Genomic DNA, 19,506 nt, shown 5'->3' with positions numbered 1-19,506 from the left:
TTAATCCTCACAACTGGGCAAGGTAGGCATCATTACCCCAGTTAATGAGGAAACTGTGGCTTTGAGAATTTAAACGACTGAATCACAATTTTATTGGACCACAAAACCTATGATTTTTCCACCGCACATACTGACTCCCAGGAATAGCAGGGATTTTTAGACTGAACCTCATAAGACAACAATCAGCTGGCCTTCCCTCAGCTCTTGCCTTTCTACTATAACTAATTTCCATTCCACTTTGCTTGTGTTACCTTGGCAAGGTCAGTCCTTTGCAGCAAGGCTAGGAAATTAAGCTTTGAACCACCAAGAAGGAGGGCATTGATGTGAGCCTGCTTTCAATTTTGTTCCCAAACCCAGTTACTGTGTGTTTTACTTAATCGCCAGTAACTCATAACCCAATCCAAGAGTGAGCCTTATTGCTGGCATAACTGGTACTTGCTGGGCGCTTAGTATTTCAAGGTATATTGGGTTCCATCGTCCACTCGAGGGCCAAAGAGTTCTTCAGTTTTGGTAACGTAAAGCTTACTATGGTGAGGGCAGGCACGGCCCTCCTGAGACAGAGTGGTAGAAGAAAAACCTGCAAAAAGATCTACCGAAGGAGGGTTGATGTGCATTAGAGGAGATCAGTGAGAAACAGGCCATCTGGGCTGAAGGTAGAGGGTGAAGAGAGGGACAAAGGAATTTTCTTATAAGTACCGCACACTAACCGATGGCGTGACTGGAGCTACCAAGGGAATTTTCAAGAGCATAGAAATTGAAAGAGGGGTGAACATTAACTTCTGAACAGCTGAGGAAAGCAAGCTGGGAATTAATCTAAGATTGAAGGGGAATTAAAACCCAAGTGCAACCCTTCATAGTGTGGTTTCCGTCCTTTTAAGAGGAGGGTGGCTGATTCCATACACTATACTATATACTATATCCATATACTATAAATATTATAGTTTGAGATCTGAATGAAAACTGTCACAGGCCTCTTGGAATTATCCATCACACATTGGACTCAAATGCATCCTCAGGCCATCATTTTAGAGATACCAAGGGGTTAACCTTCCAAGGTTGTTTTGGCACCAAATCCTGGACAAATTAATCCATACTGTTTGGGTTTCTTCTTGCCCTTTTTTATTGCCCACTCAGCAGCTTTCTAGGAAGATAGCCTAGTTTAAGACCTTAAGAGACAAACTTTTAGGATGGTACTTGTGGAGACCAGGAGGTTTAGGAAAGGGTGACAGAAAAGCTCAGGAAGGCTGAGCGTGGTTCCTGGGTTTCTTCGCCACTCTGTCTTTGAATTTCTGCTGCCAGGATAGCCCAGAGGGAGCCTGAGCATAATTCCCAGTTGCCAACAGTCATCTTCTGTACCTACAACAAAGGAGGATGAGGTTGGTCTCCTGGGCCATTTTGGAGGCATCCTCTTGCATAACTGAATTTCTTAGGAAAATGCAAATTTGGGAGTAAATGGGAGAAGGTGTAGCTCTGAGGAGCAAAGTGGGTCCAGTGTGGAGAGCTTGGCAGAGCCTTTCTTGATATCTACCCCTCTTCCTCTTCCTTCCCTTCCAGTGTCTCCGAATTTGCAGATCAGCATCAGCATCAGTAAGCAGCTACAAGCAACACAAGAAGCCAGCTTAGGGGAAGGGGCACCACAGAGTTAGGAAGGTGGTGGATTGGGAGGAGTAACAGCAGAAATAATCACAAGACAGGCCATTTGCCAAAGAAACACTATTTTGAACACCATGAAGGGTAGAAAAAGATAAGCTTTAGAATCTAATTCAGGTTCCCACATTTATGCAACCTCACTACATAAAATGTGTTATTTACATCAGGGAGGGCAGGACTCCTTATTTTACGAAAGCAATCAGTACAGTAAGCAGTTAAAAAGAATAGAACCTCATTTCTCTAATGCTGTGCTGTCTAATATGGTAGCCACTAGCCACATGTAACTATTGAGCATTTGGAATATGGCTAGTTTGAATTGAGATACTCTGTAATGGTAAAATACACAACAGACTTCAAAGAATTAGCATGAAAAAACAATAGTGCAATAATCTTTCATATTACATGTTGAAATAATGTTTGGGATATATTGAATTAAATGAAACATTAACATGAATTTTGCCTGGTTTTTTTTTTTACCTGTTTAAACATGGCTATTAGAACATTAAAAATCATACATGTGGCTTGCATTATATTTCTGTTAGACAGTGCTGCTCTAATGCATTTAAAAATAAGATTTCATTTTTAAGAATCTTTTCAGTAGTATACTTCTTGCTTTAAGTAAGTGTTCCTGTACAGGAGAAACAGACTCATTGCAAAAGAAGGGCAGGGAGGAATTGAGATTTGCAAATGGGGAAACTGATTCTAGATAAAAGTCAGCACCCTGCCTCAGTTACCTCTCAGTCTGTGGTGAAGGGGTGCAGAGGGTGGTCAGTTGCCAGAAGCAAGTGCTCTCGTTCCCCCAGCTCCATCTGATCTCCTAGTTGGGGCTCAGAGAGGGGAGGAAGAAGCACTTTGAGACTTGTCTGCCCTCACCATCTTAGCCATCAGGTTCTGAGTAGGAGATGGTGGTGACATGATGGGAACTTTCCCTGGACCCCTCTGGGCCACCATTCCTGGCCCAGAGAAGGAGGAGGAATGCGGTGAGCCCCTTCTTCACTCCCAGGGCCATTTGGGAGAACTGTTGCCGTACCTCCTTCTGCCAACAGGCATAGATGAGTGGGTTGAGCAGGGAGTTGCCCACACCAATTAACCACAGGTACCGTTCCAGCACTAGGTAGAGGTGGCACTCCTGGCAGGCCACCTGCACCATGCTAGTGATAAGGAATGGGGTCCAGGACAGAGTGAAGCTCCCAATGAGAACGGCCACAGTGCGGGCAGCCTTGAAGTCACTGGGAGTCTGTGGGGGCCGGTGAGCCCTGGCCATGGCTCCCGCGTGCTCCATTTTGCGGATCTGCTGGCTGTGCATGGAGGCAATCTTGAGCATGTCACAGTAGAAGAAGACAAAGAGGAGCAGGGCTGGGAAGAAGCCAGCACAGGAGAGGACCAGCACAAAGCGTGGGTGAAACACAGCGAAAAAGCTGCAGGGCGCCTTGTAGGTGGTCTGCTGGAACTCACGGACTCCAAGTGGGAGGAAGCCAATGAGATAAGATACCATCCACAGCCCAGCAATGCTGGCCCCAGCCACGAGCCCATTCATGTGCTGGAAATAGCGGAGGGGCTGCTTGATGGCAAGGTACCTGTCAAAGGCAATCAGCATGACTGTGAGGACAGAGGCAGTTGCAGAGGAAGTGACAAATGCCATCCGAAGGCTGCACAGGGTCTTCTGTGTGGGCTGAGCTGGGCTGGAGAGCTGGTCTGTGATGAGGCCAGAGATGGCCACGCCAAACAAGGTGTCAGCCACAGCTAGATTCAAGGTGAAGCAGAGACCGACACCGTCATTCTTGTGGATCAACCACAGCACAGCCATGGCCACTAGAGCATTAGCAACAATAATGAGGGAGGCCAGGACAGCAAGGATCACTCCAAATGGGAAAGATGACTCCATGTCTTGAAATGGCAGGATTTCCACTCACCAGGGCATGCTGGCTCTCCAGCTCAAATTCTCATGGGTTGGAGGGGAAGGATTGGTATGTTCAGAGCTGCAGCAGGGTCCCGGCCATCGCTGGCAGTCCAGGATGGCAGACTGCCATCTTTGGTATCCTGCTGGTCATTAGGAATCACTCCCCCTCTCGTTTTCAGTCCTCAGCCTCTTGCCTCTCCAGCTATCTGAAGGCAGCAATCCCAGTGCAGACCTCTCCCTGGGCCCTGGGCTAGTCCCTCCTCCTCCGACAAGCAAGTTACTAGACAACTCCCAAGTACCTGGGGCATGTTGTTTCACCAGGCTCCCTCCCTTCACTGATGTTTCAAGGACTTTGTTTGGAGGGAATGGAGCCTTCATCAGGTGGCCTGTCTGGTAGAAGATATAATTGAGTCTGATCACACTTTTTCTTCCTCCATAGCTTAATATTAAATGTCCACTTCTTTTCTTCCTAAGCCTCAGATACTAGCTTAACAACTAATCTCACATTAATTAAGTGTTTGCTTAATAACTGATTCTCAGTTACTATTATGGCTGCTTTTAATCAAGCAAGATGATCATATTTGGTTGAAGTGGAAGTGGGGCAGGCAAACTATTTTAGGGCCCAGCATACTTTCAAGGGAGTCAACACCCATTTAGGCTGTTTCTTATCTTTTGTTTCCTAACACATGAGATTCTAATTCTTTCAAATAGGGTGTTCTGATCCCCTATTTCTCATCCCTTGGATCTTAATTAGTTGAGGATTCAGAAGGGCCGGAGAAACAAAAGAGAAAATCATTACTACCTGCCATTCAGTTTAGAATAGAGCCCACTCCTGGTCTAAAGCTGCTGTCTGTTGGATACACTCATTGAGAACTTTTTCTGCACCACTTTGGGCCATGTCTCTGGTCATGAGTTGTGACTACCAGCCTTGCCCTTTCTTGGTCCTGTAGACCTGAGGTATCGCTGGGACAGGAGAAGCGGCAGTGAGCTGCATTCTGGTAAGTGTCTGCTTGAATCTTTGGTTGTGGAATTTTCCATTTTCCAGGGGTTGAGTTAGGCCAGAGTGTGGCAGGATTGCTGAGGCAGGTGAGATGAGCCCGGGGAGGGCGGCTGTGCAGGTCACTTCTATTTTAGATTGTATATCCATTTGCTCGGGTACATTAGAACTAATCTTTTGCCCGCTACTCTCATCTTGGATACCAAGAAGAGAGGGGTGGTGAGCAGAGTGGTTAGAAGCTTATTTACTCAGTTCAGGTGAGAGCACAAATGGGAAAGGTTAGTGTTTTAAGTGAGGGAGTGGAGAGCAAGGTGCAGAGTTGGAGGCAAACATATTCCAGGATGTTTTGACAGTCTGAGAGGGCCTTTGGCAGATGTCTCTCCGACAAAGGATCAGAAAGGCTGTGGCGTGGGGACTTGGTATTCAAGTTGCCAACCTGAAAACAGTTCTTATTCTTTGGGACATCCATTAGGAGGCTGGTTTTGGTTCCTTAGCACCTGGTCTAATTTTATACCTGGATCTAAGGTGTGCTTTTTCCCCCCCAGTCCTTGATTCCATGCATGGAGTCAAGATGGCCGTTTTCAAGCCCATGCTCAAACTCAAGAGCGCATCAGAATCCCCTGGGGTGGGGGAAATTGTTAAAACCCAGATTCTTGGGCCTCACCCCCAGGTCTGGAGTAGGCCCAAGAATCTGCATTTCTAAAAAGTTCCCAGGTGATGCTGATGCTGCTGGTTCCAGGACCCTACTTAGAGAATCATCACTCTAGTGAAAAGGTTCTTAACTTTCGCTGTGCAGTGGAGTCACTTGGTGATTCCAAAACTACTGACGTTTGGGTCACACACCAAGGGATTCTGATGTCATTAGTCTGGGGTGTGACCTCTGCATCTGGAATTTTAAAAGGTCCTCAGGTGATTCTAACATTCAGCCAGGGGTGAGAACCACTGTCCAATGGCAAAAGCGCAGGTTATGGGGTCAGGACAACTGGGGGCCAGCCGGAAACTATTTCTGTGCTTTTGTTTGGACAAATGATTCACCTCTCTGACTTAGCTTTGGCTTCTTCATGTGTGACATGGGGACAATACATTTCAGCACCATGGGGATGATAAAATGAGCTATGATGGATGTGAAAAGGCTTTGTGAACTGTGAAATGTCCCACAGGTATTTTTCTTGATTGTCTTCTAGCCGCTTGTTAATTAAAGGGTATATCAGATTGGGAACATTGGTATGACCTGAAAGCTTGGTATAACTGCAAATCTCAGGCCCTGCCTGAGACTTACTGAAGCACAGTCTGCATTTGAACAAGATTTCCAGGTGATCTGTATGCACGTTAAAGTTGTCCTGTCCTCTCTCCCACCTTCAGATGCCTGATTGTACTAGTTTCCTTTTGCTGCTATAACAAATAACTACAAACATAGTGGTTCAAACAACACAAATGTATTGTCTAATAGTTCTCAAGATCAGAAGTCTCAAACAGGTCTCACAGGGCTCAAATCAAGGTGTTGGCAGGGCTGCATTTCTTTGGGAGGCTCTAGGGGAGGATAATTTCCTTGCCTTTTTCAATTTTTAGAAGTTGCCCACGTTCCTTGGTTCATGGTGCATCACTCAGACCTCTGCTCCTGTAATCATATCTCCTCCTCTGACTCTGATCCTCTTGCTCCCTCTTTTGAAGGACCCTGTGATTACTTTGAGTCTACCTGGATAATCCATGATATCCCTACCCCACACCCCAATCTCACAATCCTTAAGTTAATCATATCTGCAAAGTACCTTTTCTTGTGTAAGGTAAAGTATTCACAGGTTCCGGGGATTATGATGTGCACATCTTTGGTGGCAGTGGGCCATTACTCAGCCTACCACACCAGTGTTCTCTGCTGCCCAGGTCTCTTCTCCCTCCATCCCTCAACAGATGCTCCTCTCAGTCTACTCTTCCTTGGCTCATGCCCTAGACATTTAATTCTTTTCTTTAAGCCATCAACAGTTTCCTGTTTTCCACCTTGTCCTTTTAGGAATGCATAAGCTGATTCAAACTAATCTGGGCAGCCTTGGAAAACATTGAGCTCTCTGTTATTGGAAATATGCAAACAGAGGATGAATGCTCACCTAGCAGGAGGGCCTTGGAAGGAGATCCTGCAGTGGTGCAAAACACCATTGTTCCCACTGAGTTGTCTCTCAGTCCCTACTCTGTGATGACAGAGCAAGAGGTTGGAGTGATGCAAGGAAGGGGTCACAAGGCACAGCGTGCAGACGGCCTCTAAAAACAGGAAAAGGCAAGGAAACAGATTCTTCCCCAGAGCCTCTAGAAAGAACCAGGCTGGCACTTTGATGTTAGCCAATTGAAGCTGATTTCGAACTTCTGGCCTCAAGAACTATCAGATAATAAATTTGTCTTGTTTTGAGCACTAAATGTGAGGTAATTTGTATGACAGCAATAGGAAGCTAATAAGCTGAGTTAAAGGGTTATTATGAGGAGACATTTCAAAAGCTGAGTCCTGGTTATATTGCTGCTTGGCAATGTCTACTGCCCAGGAGACATTTGGTGGCAGTACTACAAAGGTTGCTACTTAGCCAGGAAAAAGCTTGCCGGCCTGAGATGCCAAATGCCAATGACCAGGAAGCCCAGCAGAGGGCAGGCACTCTGCAGGGAGCAAGCAATCCTTGGAAAGGCTTTGCTCCTGTCTACCTATATACATAGGAAAGGTCTCTAAAAGGAAAGCTTTTCTGGGCACTTCTGGGTTGCTGTGATTGTTTTACATTACAGCTGTGCCCTCATGCAGGCCAGAGGGACACAGTGACTACCAAGATGTTTGAATCTGCCACTCAGGGCTCAGACCTTTCTTGCTCCTTTTATTTATTTATTTTGTTGGGACTAGTACATCAACATCCTTCCCTTCCCTACAGAGTAGGAGTTAGGTGATACGGCACACACTTTTGGGGGGGGGGGCGTTAATGCCCATGGCTTGTGAAATGGGGTGGGGCGAAGGGAGAAAATACATATTCAATTAATATTTCTTGCTTTTTTCATTGAAGAATATACTTCAAGAAAGACTACGCTCAAGGGGCCATTCTAGCCTGAATTTTATTTGCAGCCCTCCAACTCTCAGGCAGTCGTTTCTGACTTTTTTCCTGAGGAAGATCTGGGGGTAAGATTTGGGAGTTGCAGAAGGGGTGAGGGGATTGTAACTGGGGGTATGCGGACTCTGAGAAGATTACTGTTTTTTTTTTAAATTGAATTATAGTTGATTTACAATGTTGTGTTAGCTTCTGGTGTACAGCATAGTGATTCAGTTATATACATACATATATTCTTTTTCATATTCTCTTTCATTATAGGTTATTACAGGTTATTGAATATAGTTCCCTGTGCTATACAGTAGGACCTTGTTGTTTATCTAAGATTATTGTTAATATTAGTAATATCTACCTTTTATCACACACACTTTACATGCATGATCTCATTTAATCCTCACCATAGCCCTGCGAGATGATAGTATCACCAATGCACAGAGAAGTTCATTGAAGCTAATTAAATTGTTCAAGGTTCAACAGCAAGAAAGTGATAGAACTGGGGTTTGAACTCAGGTCTGCCAAGCCTCAGAGTCTATATTCTTTTAACTCTGTCACTTGGTCTCTCCAGAATTGGAATGTTGTTACAGAAATGTAAGTTGCTGACCAGCGATAGAGTGAAAGCTGTGTGGCGTCATCCTATGGCTTTGAAAACCTGTGTCCAGCCTCATGAAGGACGCTGGCCCCCACCACACACAAGAAAAATGCTGCCAGCCTACATGAGACATCCTTGTGACTTGAGCCAAGACAGGCCTTCCTTGTGCTTTGTCTCTGAGTACTTGGCTTGCCCCTCAACTTGTCTCTTGATCAGGCTTCTCACTGCTTACAGACTGGACTCTGAACTTCTTAGCTTTATCTACAAGGCCCTTCATAAAATGGCCTGAACTCTTCCATCTTCATGGGATGCCTTGCCCCATTCCATTCCCTAGTCACACCACGTACTTTTCGCACTTTGATGCTCTGGCCTTTGATGGTTATTCTTCTGCTCGAAATGCTCACTTTGCATGGCACCCACCCTCTGTCTTCCATGTACATGGTGACTGCCTTCAAGACCTAGCTCAACTGTTACCTGCCTTTCTGTAGCTTTCCCCAACAATCTGCTTTCCACCCCAGCTCCATCTGATCCCCAGTAATCGAGTTAATCAACTCCTTATCTAGTTCAACAGCATTTCCCCTGTGCCTTCATTATGACACTCATCCCTTTGTATTATATTTATTCACACATCTGGTAACATTGTGAGCTGCTCAAAGGCAGGGACTGGGTCTTGTGGTCTTCTTGATGTTAGGTTGATCTTATTTATTTTTTATATATATTTTTAGCTTAAAAATGACCAGCATGGAACACCACCTCCTTTGTTATGACCCTGAGGCAAACTGCCCTCATATCTTGCCTGAATTGTTGCAGAGCTTCCTAACTAGGATTCCTACTTCTACTCTAGGCACTGCCCCCACTCCCCTGCCCTCTACTGCCACCAGTCTGCAGCCAAGGTGATCCTGCTAAAATTGTAAGTCAGATTAAAATCCTTTGTTGGCTTCTTACCTCACATTGAGTAAAATCCAAAGTTTTCACCCAACATGGCTGTGCCTGATCTGCTCCCTTGACCCCTGCTTATCTTGTGCATAGTGGCTAAGGGTACAGACTTTGGAGCCACACTACCTGGATTCAAATCCTAGCTCTACCATTTACCAGTTGTGTGACCTAGGGCAAGTAACTTAATCTCTCTGTGCCTCAGTTTCCTCATCTGCAAAATGGGGATAACAGTATCTACCTCAGGGTTGCTTTGAGAAGTAAATGAATTAATATGTGTAAAGTACCTAGAACAGTGTCTGGTACATGGTGGGTACTAAATCAGATTTTGTTAAATAAACAAAAATTTGTCATTCTCTCCCTTGCCTGCTCCTCTCCTCACTCTGGCCTTCTCAATCACACCCCTGCTCATGACCTTTGCATGTACTGTTCCAGTTGCCTGGAACACTCTTCTCCCAGATACCCCCAAGACTTGCTTCCCATATTCTTGTGGGTCTCTGCCTCCATATCATTTTATCAGGGAGGCCTTCTTTGACTGATCACTCTTTATAAAATAGTAACACTCTGTCACTCTCTGTCCCCTAATGCTGCTTTATTTTTCCTTCATAGCATTTATCACCATCAGATATATATTTATGTGTCTATTTTATTTCTTTCCCAACAAGAATGTAAACTCCATAAGAACAAGAACTCCACTTGCTTGTTTAACGTTATAATCCCAGCACTTAGGACAATATCTAGCATATAATAGTTGCTCAATAAATATTTGTTGAATGAATGAGTAAAAGACAAAAATGAGAAAATTGAGGTCATGCTTTCTCTGCCAAGATAACATGGACATGTGACAAAGTAAAAAATGTGATAAAGGTAAGATACCTGGACAAAGGTATGAAAATACTAACAGAATAGAAAGGAACGATGGGAAAATAAAAGCCCCTTTCCCCATACCCTCATGTGTTTCCCTGAAGGTAACCATAGTTGTGAGTATTTTCAGTTTCATTAACCAATAAGTGTATTGGTTGCTTGCTATGTGTGCAGGAAAGTCTCTGAAGTTTGAGGTGCTGAGAACTTAAAAATGCAGAGCCTTTACCTTCCAGGATCCCACAATCTTTTTGGATGAGGAGCGGGGAGAGGGGAAGAATATAAAAGGGCTGTGATGTGCTGCAGAATTCAGAAGCAGGAGCCATCACTGCGGGCTGGCAAAGTCAGAAAGGTTTCCTGCATGAGAGATGCCTTGGTGGGAGTCTGGAGCCTAAGGCAGGTTTCAATCAGAGAGAGGCAGGTAGCCAAGGGGTATGGGGCTCTCTCAGAAGAGGTGTCTAGATTGGATAATGAAAGGGGCCCTCCAGGGAATGGATAGAAGTGTAGCCTGCCTGAAGTTGAGGCTTCATGGTGGGGAGCAGTGGGAGAAAAGACTGGTGAATAGGGGCTGGGGCAGTTGTAAGAGTACTGAAAGAGCTAGGAGGCATGTGATAATGACTCCAAACAGCACTGAGAGTAGACAAGATGTATTTTATAGACACTATAGGAGTGCAGTTATTAGGAATTGGTGATTGGATAGATATCTTTGGGTGAGGAGGAGAGAAGACTGACGTATGACATCTTGTTGTTGAACCTGGGCAACCAGGAAAATGGTGATGATATTGCCTGGAACAGAGAAGTCAGGAGAGAAAGCTGTGGTGGGTTGGTGAAGTGGAGAGTTGAATTTGGCTAGACATATTGTTCAGCCTTTCCTTGAATGTGGGAAGTGCCTTCAGTTTCCTTAGCATTGCCCACAGAACCTAGAAATGAGCTCTGCATACAATGGGTGCTAAATGAATGTTATTGGTGGAGAAAGGAGTAGAAGCTGGGAGAGCTGAAAATCTTCCCGGTTTGTCTGGGACATCTCCATGGGTGTGCTTCCAATTGGTAGGAATTGGTAGATAACATAATGCCTAGAGATATCTATAAGTCTGAGTGAAAAGGGGATGAGATCCAGAGGACCCTCTGAACTTAATGTGAGAGGAGGACCAGGGTTTGTCATTCAAGGTGGCCATTATTTGGTTGGTCTCACTCTCCTCTTTGGCTTCAGCTTCCTTCTGAACTCTGATGACTGAGGCCCAGATATTGCTCCAATTCTCTCATTTCACAGTCGCCTAAAGAATCCAGCCAGATAATGCTGCACACTAGTTTACCACTTTGCAGTGACTATTTCAACCCTACAACTAAGCAACGCAAGGTTTCTAGGAGCAGATAAAACTTGTATGCAATCTGTCACTGTTTGGTTTTCATTGCCAAGGTAATCCTACAAAGTTAATGAATAGCTGGGTTGGAGTTGGGGAGGGGAATGGACACAGAATGAACGAAGAAAAACTGTTCTTAGTGGGCAACCTCTGTTCTTCTTATTGGCAAGACACTTGATACACGATGAACCACTGAGGGTACAGTTGTCCCTCATCATCAAGGTGCTTTTATGAAGTGCCTAGTTTATGGGGCTCTGAGGTAGGCCTACATAGAGAACTACACAGCTCTGGACTTTCACTTTTAGATCACGCATGGTCTGAAACCAGATATTGATATGGACAGTGCAAGATGGATTCAAATCTTCAATATGGCTTAAATCACACATTATATGCCACCATCTCTTCTACAGGTTCCTGATTATTTCTGTAGTGAAACCTATCAAGCAAACATATCCTGTCTCCTCTATGATATTATTAGCTCCTTGAAGGCAGAGGACCCTATCAAACTCCTGTCTACAGACTTGCTGTACAGGACAAATACAGATGCTCAGTAAAAATGGATAAATCAACCAGACCTGCTAGTTAGAGGCAGAGAACCTTTCAAGAGAATTAACTCCTCTGAATTTGTTTCTTTTTCTATAAAATGGGGATAATTGTATCTATAGACTTTGTGGGGTTGTTGAGGATGGAGAGCCAATACATGTAAATTGCTTAGCACACAATCAAGCATTATCTGCAAGTGTTAGCTATGAATTTAACAATATCAATTTCTACCTCTTGCTTAAGTAGGAGAGACTATGGAAAAGGGGTAGCATCTTTCACACATACCTGGGTATTCAATTCAACCTATGGAGGCACACTGGTCAGTTGCCTACGCATCGGGATTTGCGAGACAAAAAAGATTTACCCTCTCACATATCTTCTTCACTTTCCTGCCATAACTCCTGAACAGGGATGCTCTTATCGGGGTGTGCGCATGAGCAACCGGCTGGGAGGGAAGGCCAGAGTGGGGATTTGCACTGGGAGAGAAGGCTGGGACTCAAATCGCGGTATCAGGCAGCTTTTTCGGTCTTAATTCAGCAGGCATTTATAGCTAACCCAATCAATACCAGGCGTCGTTCAGGAGCTGGTAGTCTTGTAACAGACCAGGCTCGCACTCTTGCCCTATTTCACAGACAGAGGAAGCGAGAGACTAGAGAAAAACTCTCCAGAAGAGCAAGTCCTAATCGAACGATGAAAGCCGCTTCCCCAGCGAGTGCGCAGGCGCCCCGCCCCCGCGCGGCCGAGCTCTTCCGGCGCACGCAAGCTCTGCAGGGACCAATGGGCGCGCGGCATCGGGGCCGCGCATGCGTCATGCAGCCTCTTCTGGAAGTCGCTTCCTAGTTGCCGAGCGCGAACCCGCGGAGATGAAGTAAGGCCTCAGGTTCTGTCTGAGCAAATGGGGACAGGCAGCTGGGGGTAGCCCACCGGGGAGAGGGTGGTTGAGCATCTGCGGGGCCGAGGGGCGGGAGTGGTGCGGGGACTAGAAAATTAGTCCCCCAGTTTTGTTCTCCTTTACCTCAGGCCGGGCCGCGCTTACTTGTCCTCTTTTCCGCCTCCTCTGCAGCCCTTTAACTAAAGTGAAGTTGATCAACGAGCTGAATGAACGTGAGGTCCAGCTGGGGGTGGCAGAGAAAGTGTCTTGGCACTCCGAGTACAAGGACAGCGCCTGGATATTCCTGGGTAAGGCCCGCATCTTTCTTCCGTAGGGCTCCTCATTCTCTCCTGGCCCGCTTCCTAACATTTCAGCATTCCCGCCTTTCATTCTTCCCGACATTCACCACCCTCTTTTATTTCCTTCCTCTGTCTGCCTGTAAATCCGTTTTCCATATCTCTTTTCTCCCCCAGTTCTAGTTTTCTCTCTGCCAAATCAGTGCTCATGATGAGTACTATCTGACGTTCACTGTGCTAAGAATCGTGCCACTTGATTTCTCAGAGACCGTTATTATCATTACCTCCTTCCCCCAATATACAGGGAAGGAAGCTGAGGTGCAGAGAAGTTAATGGGTTTCTTTCAGGTCACATAGCCAGTAAGTGAATCAGCAAGAACTATGGGACTCTAGAACTTATATTATAGTCTTAGCCACTATCCCATATTACTGCCAACTCCCTCCCCCACTCATTCCACTTTTCTCAGAATTTATTTTCCAAATCCAGTTAGCTCCTTCCTTCTATCCATGGCCGTATCACCATCCCTGTATTCACTTTGTCTCACATCTAGTAATTTGACAGTTTATTCGAAGAGGTTATTGCACCAGATATTGTGCTAAGCACTTTATATGCTTGTTTTAGTCTGTGAGGTGAGTACTGATACTCCTATTTTACAAATGAGGAAGGAAACATTTGCAGGGGAATTTATTTCCTATGAAATGCTTAACAATGAATTTATTTCCTATGAAATGCTTAACAATTGATTTTATAATCCTTAGTCTGTGTGAGGTGGGGCTAATATCTGCATATTTAAACTAATTTTAGATCTTAGCTGTGAATCTGTGGAGAAAGAGAAGACAATTTCAAGATTGTGGAAGCTGGGTATTATCTGCTTTGTCCATAAGATTTTGAGTGTGAGGAGGCTTAGTTTGGTTAGGGGTGACCCCGACCTTTCCACTCAAAGTTACTCACTCCTTTTTTCTGTACTACTGCTACATCTTATATGTGCTTCTGTCATTGAATCAGACCATGAGTTCTTTGAGGGCAAACCCTATGGCTTACTCTTCTTCATGCCCCCAGTCCCTGGCCTAGTACATGCATGGTACATAGTAGACATATGGTAAATGTTTGCTGAACTGAGATTTCTTTTTCTCTTCTAGGAGGGCTTCCTTATGAACTGACTGAAGGAGACATCATTTGTGTGTTCTCACAGTAAGTCCCCTTTCATTTCCTACCTTCTGGCTCATTAGAGTAGTTTGCTTCCAGAATGCATTTTGTGGCATCCGAAAAGCCATTTATTTGAATTCTGGGCTGACAAACCTCCCTGCATCGGGAGGGCTGAAGCTTTTGTTCTAGTCTTGATCAGTCCCAGGACATCGTTCTGGAACTCTCCTAATGTGGAAAATCCAAGAAGTTGGATGAATTAGGAGGCTGTCTTGGGGATTCTGGCCTGTTTTTATTTATTTTTTATTTTTATTATTTTTTTTTTTACTGAGGCCTACACTGGAACAGACTGGAATTCATTTCTAGTGTTTTCTGTTAAGTAAGATGCTAGATTTCGGGCCAAGGTGTATATATATATATATGTTCATGTTCTAACCTGTCCGCCAATTACAATTTTGGTTTTATGACTGTATTTTTAAATTTATGAAGCTTTAACTTTTTGGAATTAATCTTTTTATGAAGAATAATGTAGAATTTGTTCTATTTTCCATTTAATTAATTTCTGCTTTTATTTTTATTAACTCCCATCTGCTTTCCTTAGATTTGCTTTCTCTTATATTCATTCTTTCCTTTTTAACAATAAAATTCTTTAAGGTTACAAATTTTCCTGAGTGTGGTTTTAGCCATAACCTGTACGTTTTGGTATATGTTCTCATTTTTGTTATTTTATAAATTGTCTGCCATTGATTTTTTAAAAAAAATTTTGTTTCACTTTCTCTTTTGTCCAGTTGTTGCCTTTAGTAGGTTTCAAGTTCTAGTTAGTAGGGTATTTTTTGTTTTATTATTTCCAGCTGTATAACACTGTGATTGGAGAACATGGTGTGTGCTATTTTTGGAGATTATTGACGTTTACTTTGAGACCTAGTCTATAGTCAGTTTTAACACGTTTCATGGATTCTTGAGAAGAAATTGTCATATTTTTGTAAGATCAAATGTATCTATATACCTACTAGTCTGTGAATATTTGTTAACAGTATAATTGCTATATTATTAATTATGTTTATTTGTATTTATATTGTATAATTTTATATTAATTCCTCTGACCTATTTTCTCAATATTATATGTTATAAACTTAAAATGGTATGTTAATCTCATAACTTTCACTATTAGTTTCTCTCTGTATTTTTAATTAAATTTTTTTATTTGTTAATTTATGTATAAAATTTCATGACATACCTTTGTTATGTATTAGGACCTTTTTTCAGTGTAAAAGAGCCCTCATAGTCACATTTAAATGTTTTTTTTTCTGTTGTTGGCCTTGAATTCATCTTTGATCTTAATAGTATCACCCATGTTTTAATTGGCTGATCTTCATGTATCCTTGTCTAACTTTTTATTTTTAACCTTTCTATGTTAACTTGTTCTAGATGTGTCTCCTGTACAGACCATATAATTTGAATTTTGTTTTGTTATCCAATCTGAAAGTTTTTACATTTTAAATCAATAGTGTCTTACTCTTTTGTAAAATAAATAGATATGGGGAGATTGTTAACATTAATCTGGTACGAGACAAGAAAACTGGGAAATCCAAAGGATTCTGTTTCCTCTGCTATGAAGACCAGAGGAGCACAATTCTGGCTGTTGACAATTTTAATGGGATCAAGGTGAGTATGCTTACTAAGCAGGATGTGGCTGGACTTTTCCTGTGTGTAGGGGTTCGGTTTCATTTCCTACCTGATAGCCAAAGGCTCAAGGGCAGCTGGGGGTGTTGTGAAGGTTGCAGAGGTGTGGGGACATACTGACCAGGAAATGATCCCACGAAATAATTCCACTGGCTCATGACCCCACCAGCACTCATTCCTTTTCCCCAATCTCTTAGCAAACCATCTCCTCAAGAGCATAGGTACCATGCCGTCTGCACCCCACCAGGCCTCTGTTTCCCACCTTTCCCTCCTCACACTCCACTCTCATCTCTGATATAGCAGAGAACAAAGAGACTAGCAAAGACTGCCCTACCGTGCTGTCCCATGTCAGGGGGTTTGGGGCTTCATGGTTTCATGACTGAGGACATAGCCATGGATGTCTGTCATAAATCTCCACTGACTTAGCAATACTGGGACTTGGAAGTTCTCTAGTTAAAATCCGATGACAAATTCTACACAAGTAACTCATTCTGAAGTTTTCTTCTCCGTTCCCTCTCACCTCCATCCTTGTAAGTGAGACATTGGGCTAAGAGAAGGGGATGGGGCAAGTGAGGCTTATCTGTGCTCCACATGGTCCCTCTGCTCGTTTAGGAAAAGCCCTGCAGTTGAATGAGCATTGTCACAGGTTGGGGGGTGACTCTTGACCTGGAGAGTTTGTCACTGGTTGCACCAGTATGGAACAGCTAGAGATTATAGGACAGGGTGGAACAAGGTTCTAGGCTTAGTTTTTAAGAAAGTCAGCCATGAAAGGGAGTCACCATAAAAGGAAGGTTTTCAAAAATGTTTTGAAATGGGGAATAGAATAGATAACAGAAGGTGCTCAGGCATAAAGTAGGAATAACAACCTATCCTTGGATGGAACAGTGAAAGCCAGACTCTTCACATTTTGGATGACTTTGCCTCTAGAATAAGTATGTATCTGTCTGAATGTTTTTATTTTAAGTGAGGGGTTAATTTTTGATTCTTCACCTGATGAGTTATGATTTGCAGCAAACGTATCAGTGCGAGGCAGCTGTTCTAGTATGGTTGAGGGTAGAGCACGATTTGAGGGCTTCAGACAAAAGAAAGTCTTTTCTAGGTTCTTCCCCTCTCCCAACTGTTGGTCTGCCTTGGCCTCATCCTAATTGCGTGTCGAGAAAGCAGCTGTAGCATTGAGCTCCATTTCAGGAATTCCTTCTAGCTGCCAGGCTTTTTCATGGTGTTTCACTGTAAATTAATGTTACAGATTGAGGGTAATTCACTGTTTGTGCATCTAAATTCTTAACAGTTTTCCGTGCTGCTTGTGCTGTGGGGCAGTAATTCCCAGGTTTTTTTTTTTTTTTCGCTTCATGGCGCATGTAGAACATGAAGGTATTTGTATGGCACATGGGGGTGCACTGATGAGACTGCCTAGTGATGCTTCCCCGGGGGCTCCAGCTGCCCCAAGCCCCACCCGGCTGCCCTGGGGCCTGAGTGAATTAATGTGTAGGTATATGTGCTGTGACACACCTGTTAGGCAGGTCTGCTTTTGAGATTTTCCAAAAAGTAGAATTAGCAGGAGGGTAATGGGTATGGTTCAAACAATGGCTTTGTGCAGCTAAGTTCAGATAGTTTGATAGAAGGGCTGTCTTTGCTGAAGCATTGCCTGTCTGTCTTAGATCAAAGGAAGAACTATCCGGGTGGATCATGTGTCTAACTATCGGGCTCCTAAGGATTCAGAAGAAATGGATGATGTGACCAGACAGCTCCAGGAGAGGGGCTGTGGGGCTCACACCCCCTCACAGAGTTCATCTGAGGGCTCTGAAGATGACAAACCCACAAAAAAACACAAAAAAGGTAAAGCGTTAAGACCCAAGAGAAGATTCTGGGTTGTCTTAGTGTTTGCTCTTCCTAGCATTCACTGTGAGTTGGTAATCAGTTCTTAAGTCTGAAGGTGGGGCATGTGGGAACCTTACTTTAATTGGGAAAGGAGAGGTATCAGCAGAAGGCTAAGAGCATTAGGGCTGAATTCTGTCCCCTAAAATTTGTATGTTGAAATCCTAACCCCCGAGTACCTTAGAATGTGGCTGTATTTGGAGGTAGGGTCTCTAAAGAGGTAATTAAGGGTAGGATTTGCCTTATACAGCAACTTGACATATCAAGGGTAACAGACATCCATCCTGGCTTCTCAGAGGCACTTTTCTGGAAGTAAGAGACTGCTTCACGCTGCTGCCAAGGAGGCTTTCCTTTTGCATATCCTCCATCTCTTCGATCTCCCTTGTCTTACTGTTGTGCTCCTCTTTTCCTCCAGACAAAAAGGGAAAAAAGAAAAGAAAGAAAGACAAAGAGAAGACTGACCAGGAGGTACAGGCAGAGCAGCCAGCCTCCTCTTCATCACCCAGAAGCAAGACGATAAAGGAAAAGGATGACCCTGGCTCTAAAAAGCACAGCAGCAAGAAATCGGAGAGGGTTCCAAAGTCAGAGTCCAGGGAGGTGCGGAAGCCCCACCTCAGCTCCCCTGAGGTCAGGACAAGCTGCTCTGGCAGAGCAGAGGACCGGGAGAGGGAGCCAAGGAAGGAGAAGCCCAAGCATGAGCACAAGTCATCCAGCAGGAGGGAAGAAAGAGAAGAAAGGAACAGGGATAGAGACAGAGCTCGAAGCTCAGATGCACATTCTAGCCGGCACAACGGGCGTTCTGAGGGGCGTAGTCACAGAAGTAAAAGTAGGAGCCGAGATAAGTCCCACAGACATAAGAGGGCCCGGCACTCCCGGGACCGGGAGTCCTCTAATCCCAGTGACCGCAGGCATCACTGAAGCCACAGCCTGTTCAGCTGCTCGGTACAATTGGAAATGAACTGTGTTTTTAAAATGCAGTGAAATTCAGTTATGTTTTTACTATTTCTATATGTAACATCTCTGAGGCTGAATTCTTTCAATCCCTTGAGTATTAGAATCATTGGGAGAGCTGTGGTTTTAACAGCTAAATGTCCTGGATTTTTCAGCAAAACCCATTGTCCCTGGGAATATGCTTGGTGCTTTTGGTACTTACCAGAGTACGTATCCTAAATTTGGGTTCATAAATATGGTCCTTGAATTTGTGACCTCAGTTTATGATGAAATGGCTAGGAAAGGGGAAATACCAGTCAATTCTAGAATTCCAGTCTTTGTGCTAGATGTTTAGAACCCTTGCAGTGACCTTTCCAGTTGGCAAGTATAACCATAGAGTAGAGAAATGTGGCTTAACTAGGTTCAGACTGCTTGGTGTAAATGTGATCAGGATTCTTAACATCAGCCTGCTCCCGCCCCACCTCCCCTGCCCACCCCCTTTCTTTGAAATGTAAGAAATGATAGACATCTTTTTTTTTCCTTTTTCCTTTTTTTTTTTTTTTTGGTTGATATGTCTCCACATCCTTTCCTTACAACGTATTTATCTATTTATTTTATTGAGGTGAAATTCACATAACATAAAATTAGCCATTTTAAAGGAAACAGTTCAGTGGCATTTGGTACATTCACAGTTATAAAACCACCATCCCTATCTAATTCTGAAACATTTTCATCATCCCAAAATGAAACCCTGTACCCATTAAGCAGCCACTCCCCATTCCCTCCTCCTTGTCCCTGGCAGC

General features: G+C 43.9%; 2 protein-coding genes across 2 annotated transcripts; one reads left to right on the top strand and one right to left on the bottom strand.

The window, feature by feature from the left end:
• Positions 1 to 2,469: 2,469 nt before the first annotated feature.
• Positions 2,470 to 3,537, bottom strand: GPR119 (G protein-coupled receptor 119). The gene has a single exon (XM_006191746.2). The coding sequence runs from the start codon at positions 3,533 to 3,535 to the stop codon at positions 2,528 to 2,530; it is 1,008 nt and encodes a 335-aa protein (XP_006191808.1). The 5' UTR covers positions 3,536 to 3,537; the 3' UTR covers positions 2,470 to 2,527.
• A 9,145-nt stretch (positions 3,538 to 12,682) lies between these two features.
• Positions 12,683 to 19,248, top strand: RBMX2 (RNA binding motif protein X-linked 2). The gene is made up of 6 exons (XM_006191745.2): positions 12,683 to 12,773; positions 12,969 to 13,084; positions 14,212 to 14,263; positions 15,751 to 15,880; positions 17,557 to 17,734; positions 18,189 to 19,248. Exons 1-6 carry the CDS (start codon positions 12,709 to 12,711, stop codon positions 18,689 to 18,691), a joined length of 1,044 nt encoding a protein of 347 aa, XP_006191807.1. The 5' UTR covers positions 12,683 to 12,708; the 3' UTR covers positions 18,692 to 19,248.
• The last annotated feature ends 258 nt before the right edge of the window (positions 19,249 to 19,506 follow it).

This window comes from Camelus ferus, chromosome X (genome assembly GCF_009834535.1).
Source record: "Camelus ferus isolate YT-003-E chromosome X, BCGSAC_Cfer_1.0, whole genome shotgun sequence".
In the NCBI taxonomy this organism is placed as follows: Eukaryota; Metazoa; Chordata; class Mammalia; order Artiodactyla; family Camelidae; genus Camelus; species Camelus ferus.
The sequence above is the reverse complement of the archived record's forward strand: the minus strand, read 5'-3'. Positions and strand labels throughout refer to the sequence as shown.

Bases quoted from the DNA above. Each gene is read 5' to 3' on its own strand.
- RBMX2 (XM_006191745.2), top strand. From the start codon at position 12,709: ATGCGTCATGCAGCCTCTTCTGGAAGTCGCTTCCTAGTTGCCGAGCGC. The intron at 13,085-14,211 runs GTAAGGCCCGCA...TTTCTCTTCTAG, and splicing joins CAGCGCCTGGATATTCCTGG to GAGGGCTTCCTTATGAACTG. The intron at 15,881-17,556 runs GTGAGTATGCTT...TGTCTGTCTTAG, and splicing joins ACAATTTTAATGGGATCAAG to ATCAAAGGAAGAACTATCCG.
- GPR119 (XM_006191746.2), bottom strand. From the start codon at position 3,535: ATGGAGTCATCTTTCCCATTTGGAGTGATCCTTGCTGTCCTGGCCTCC.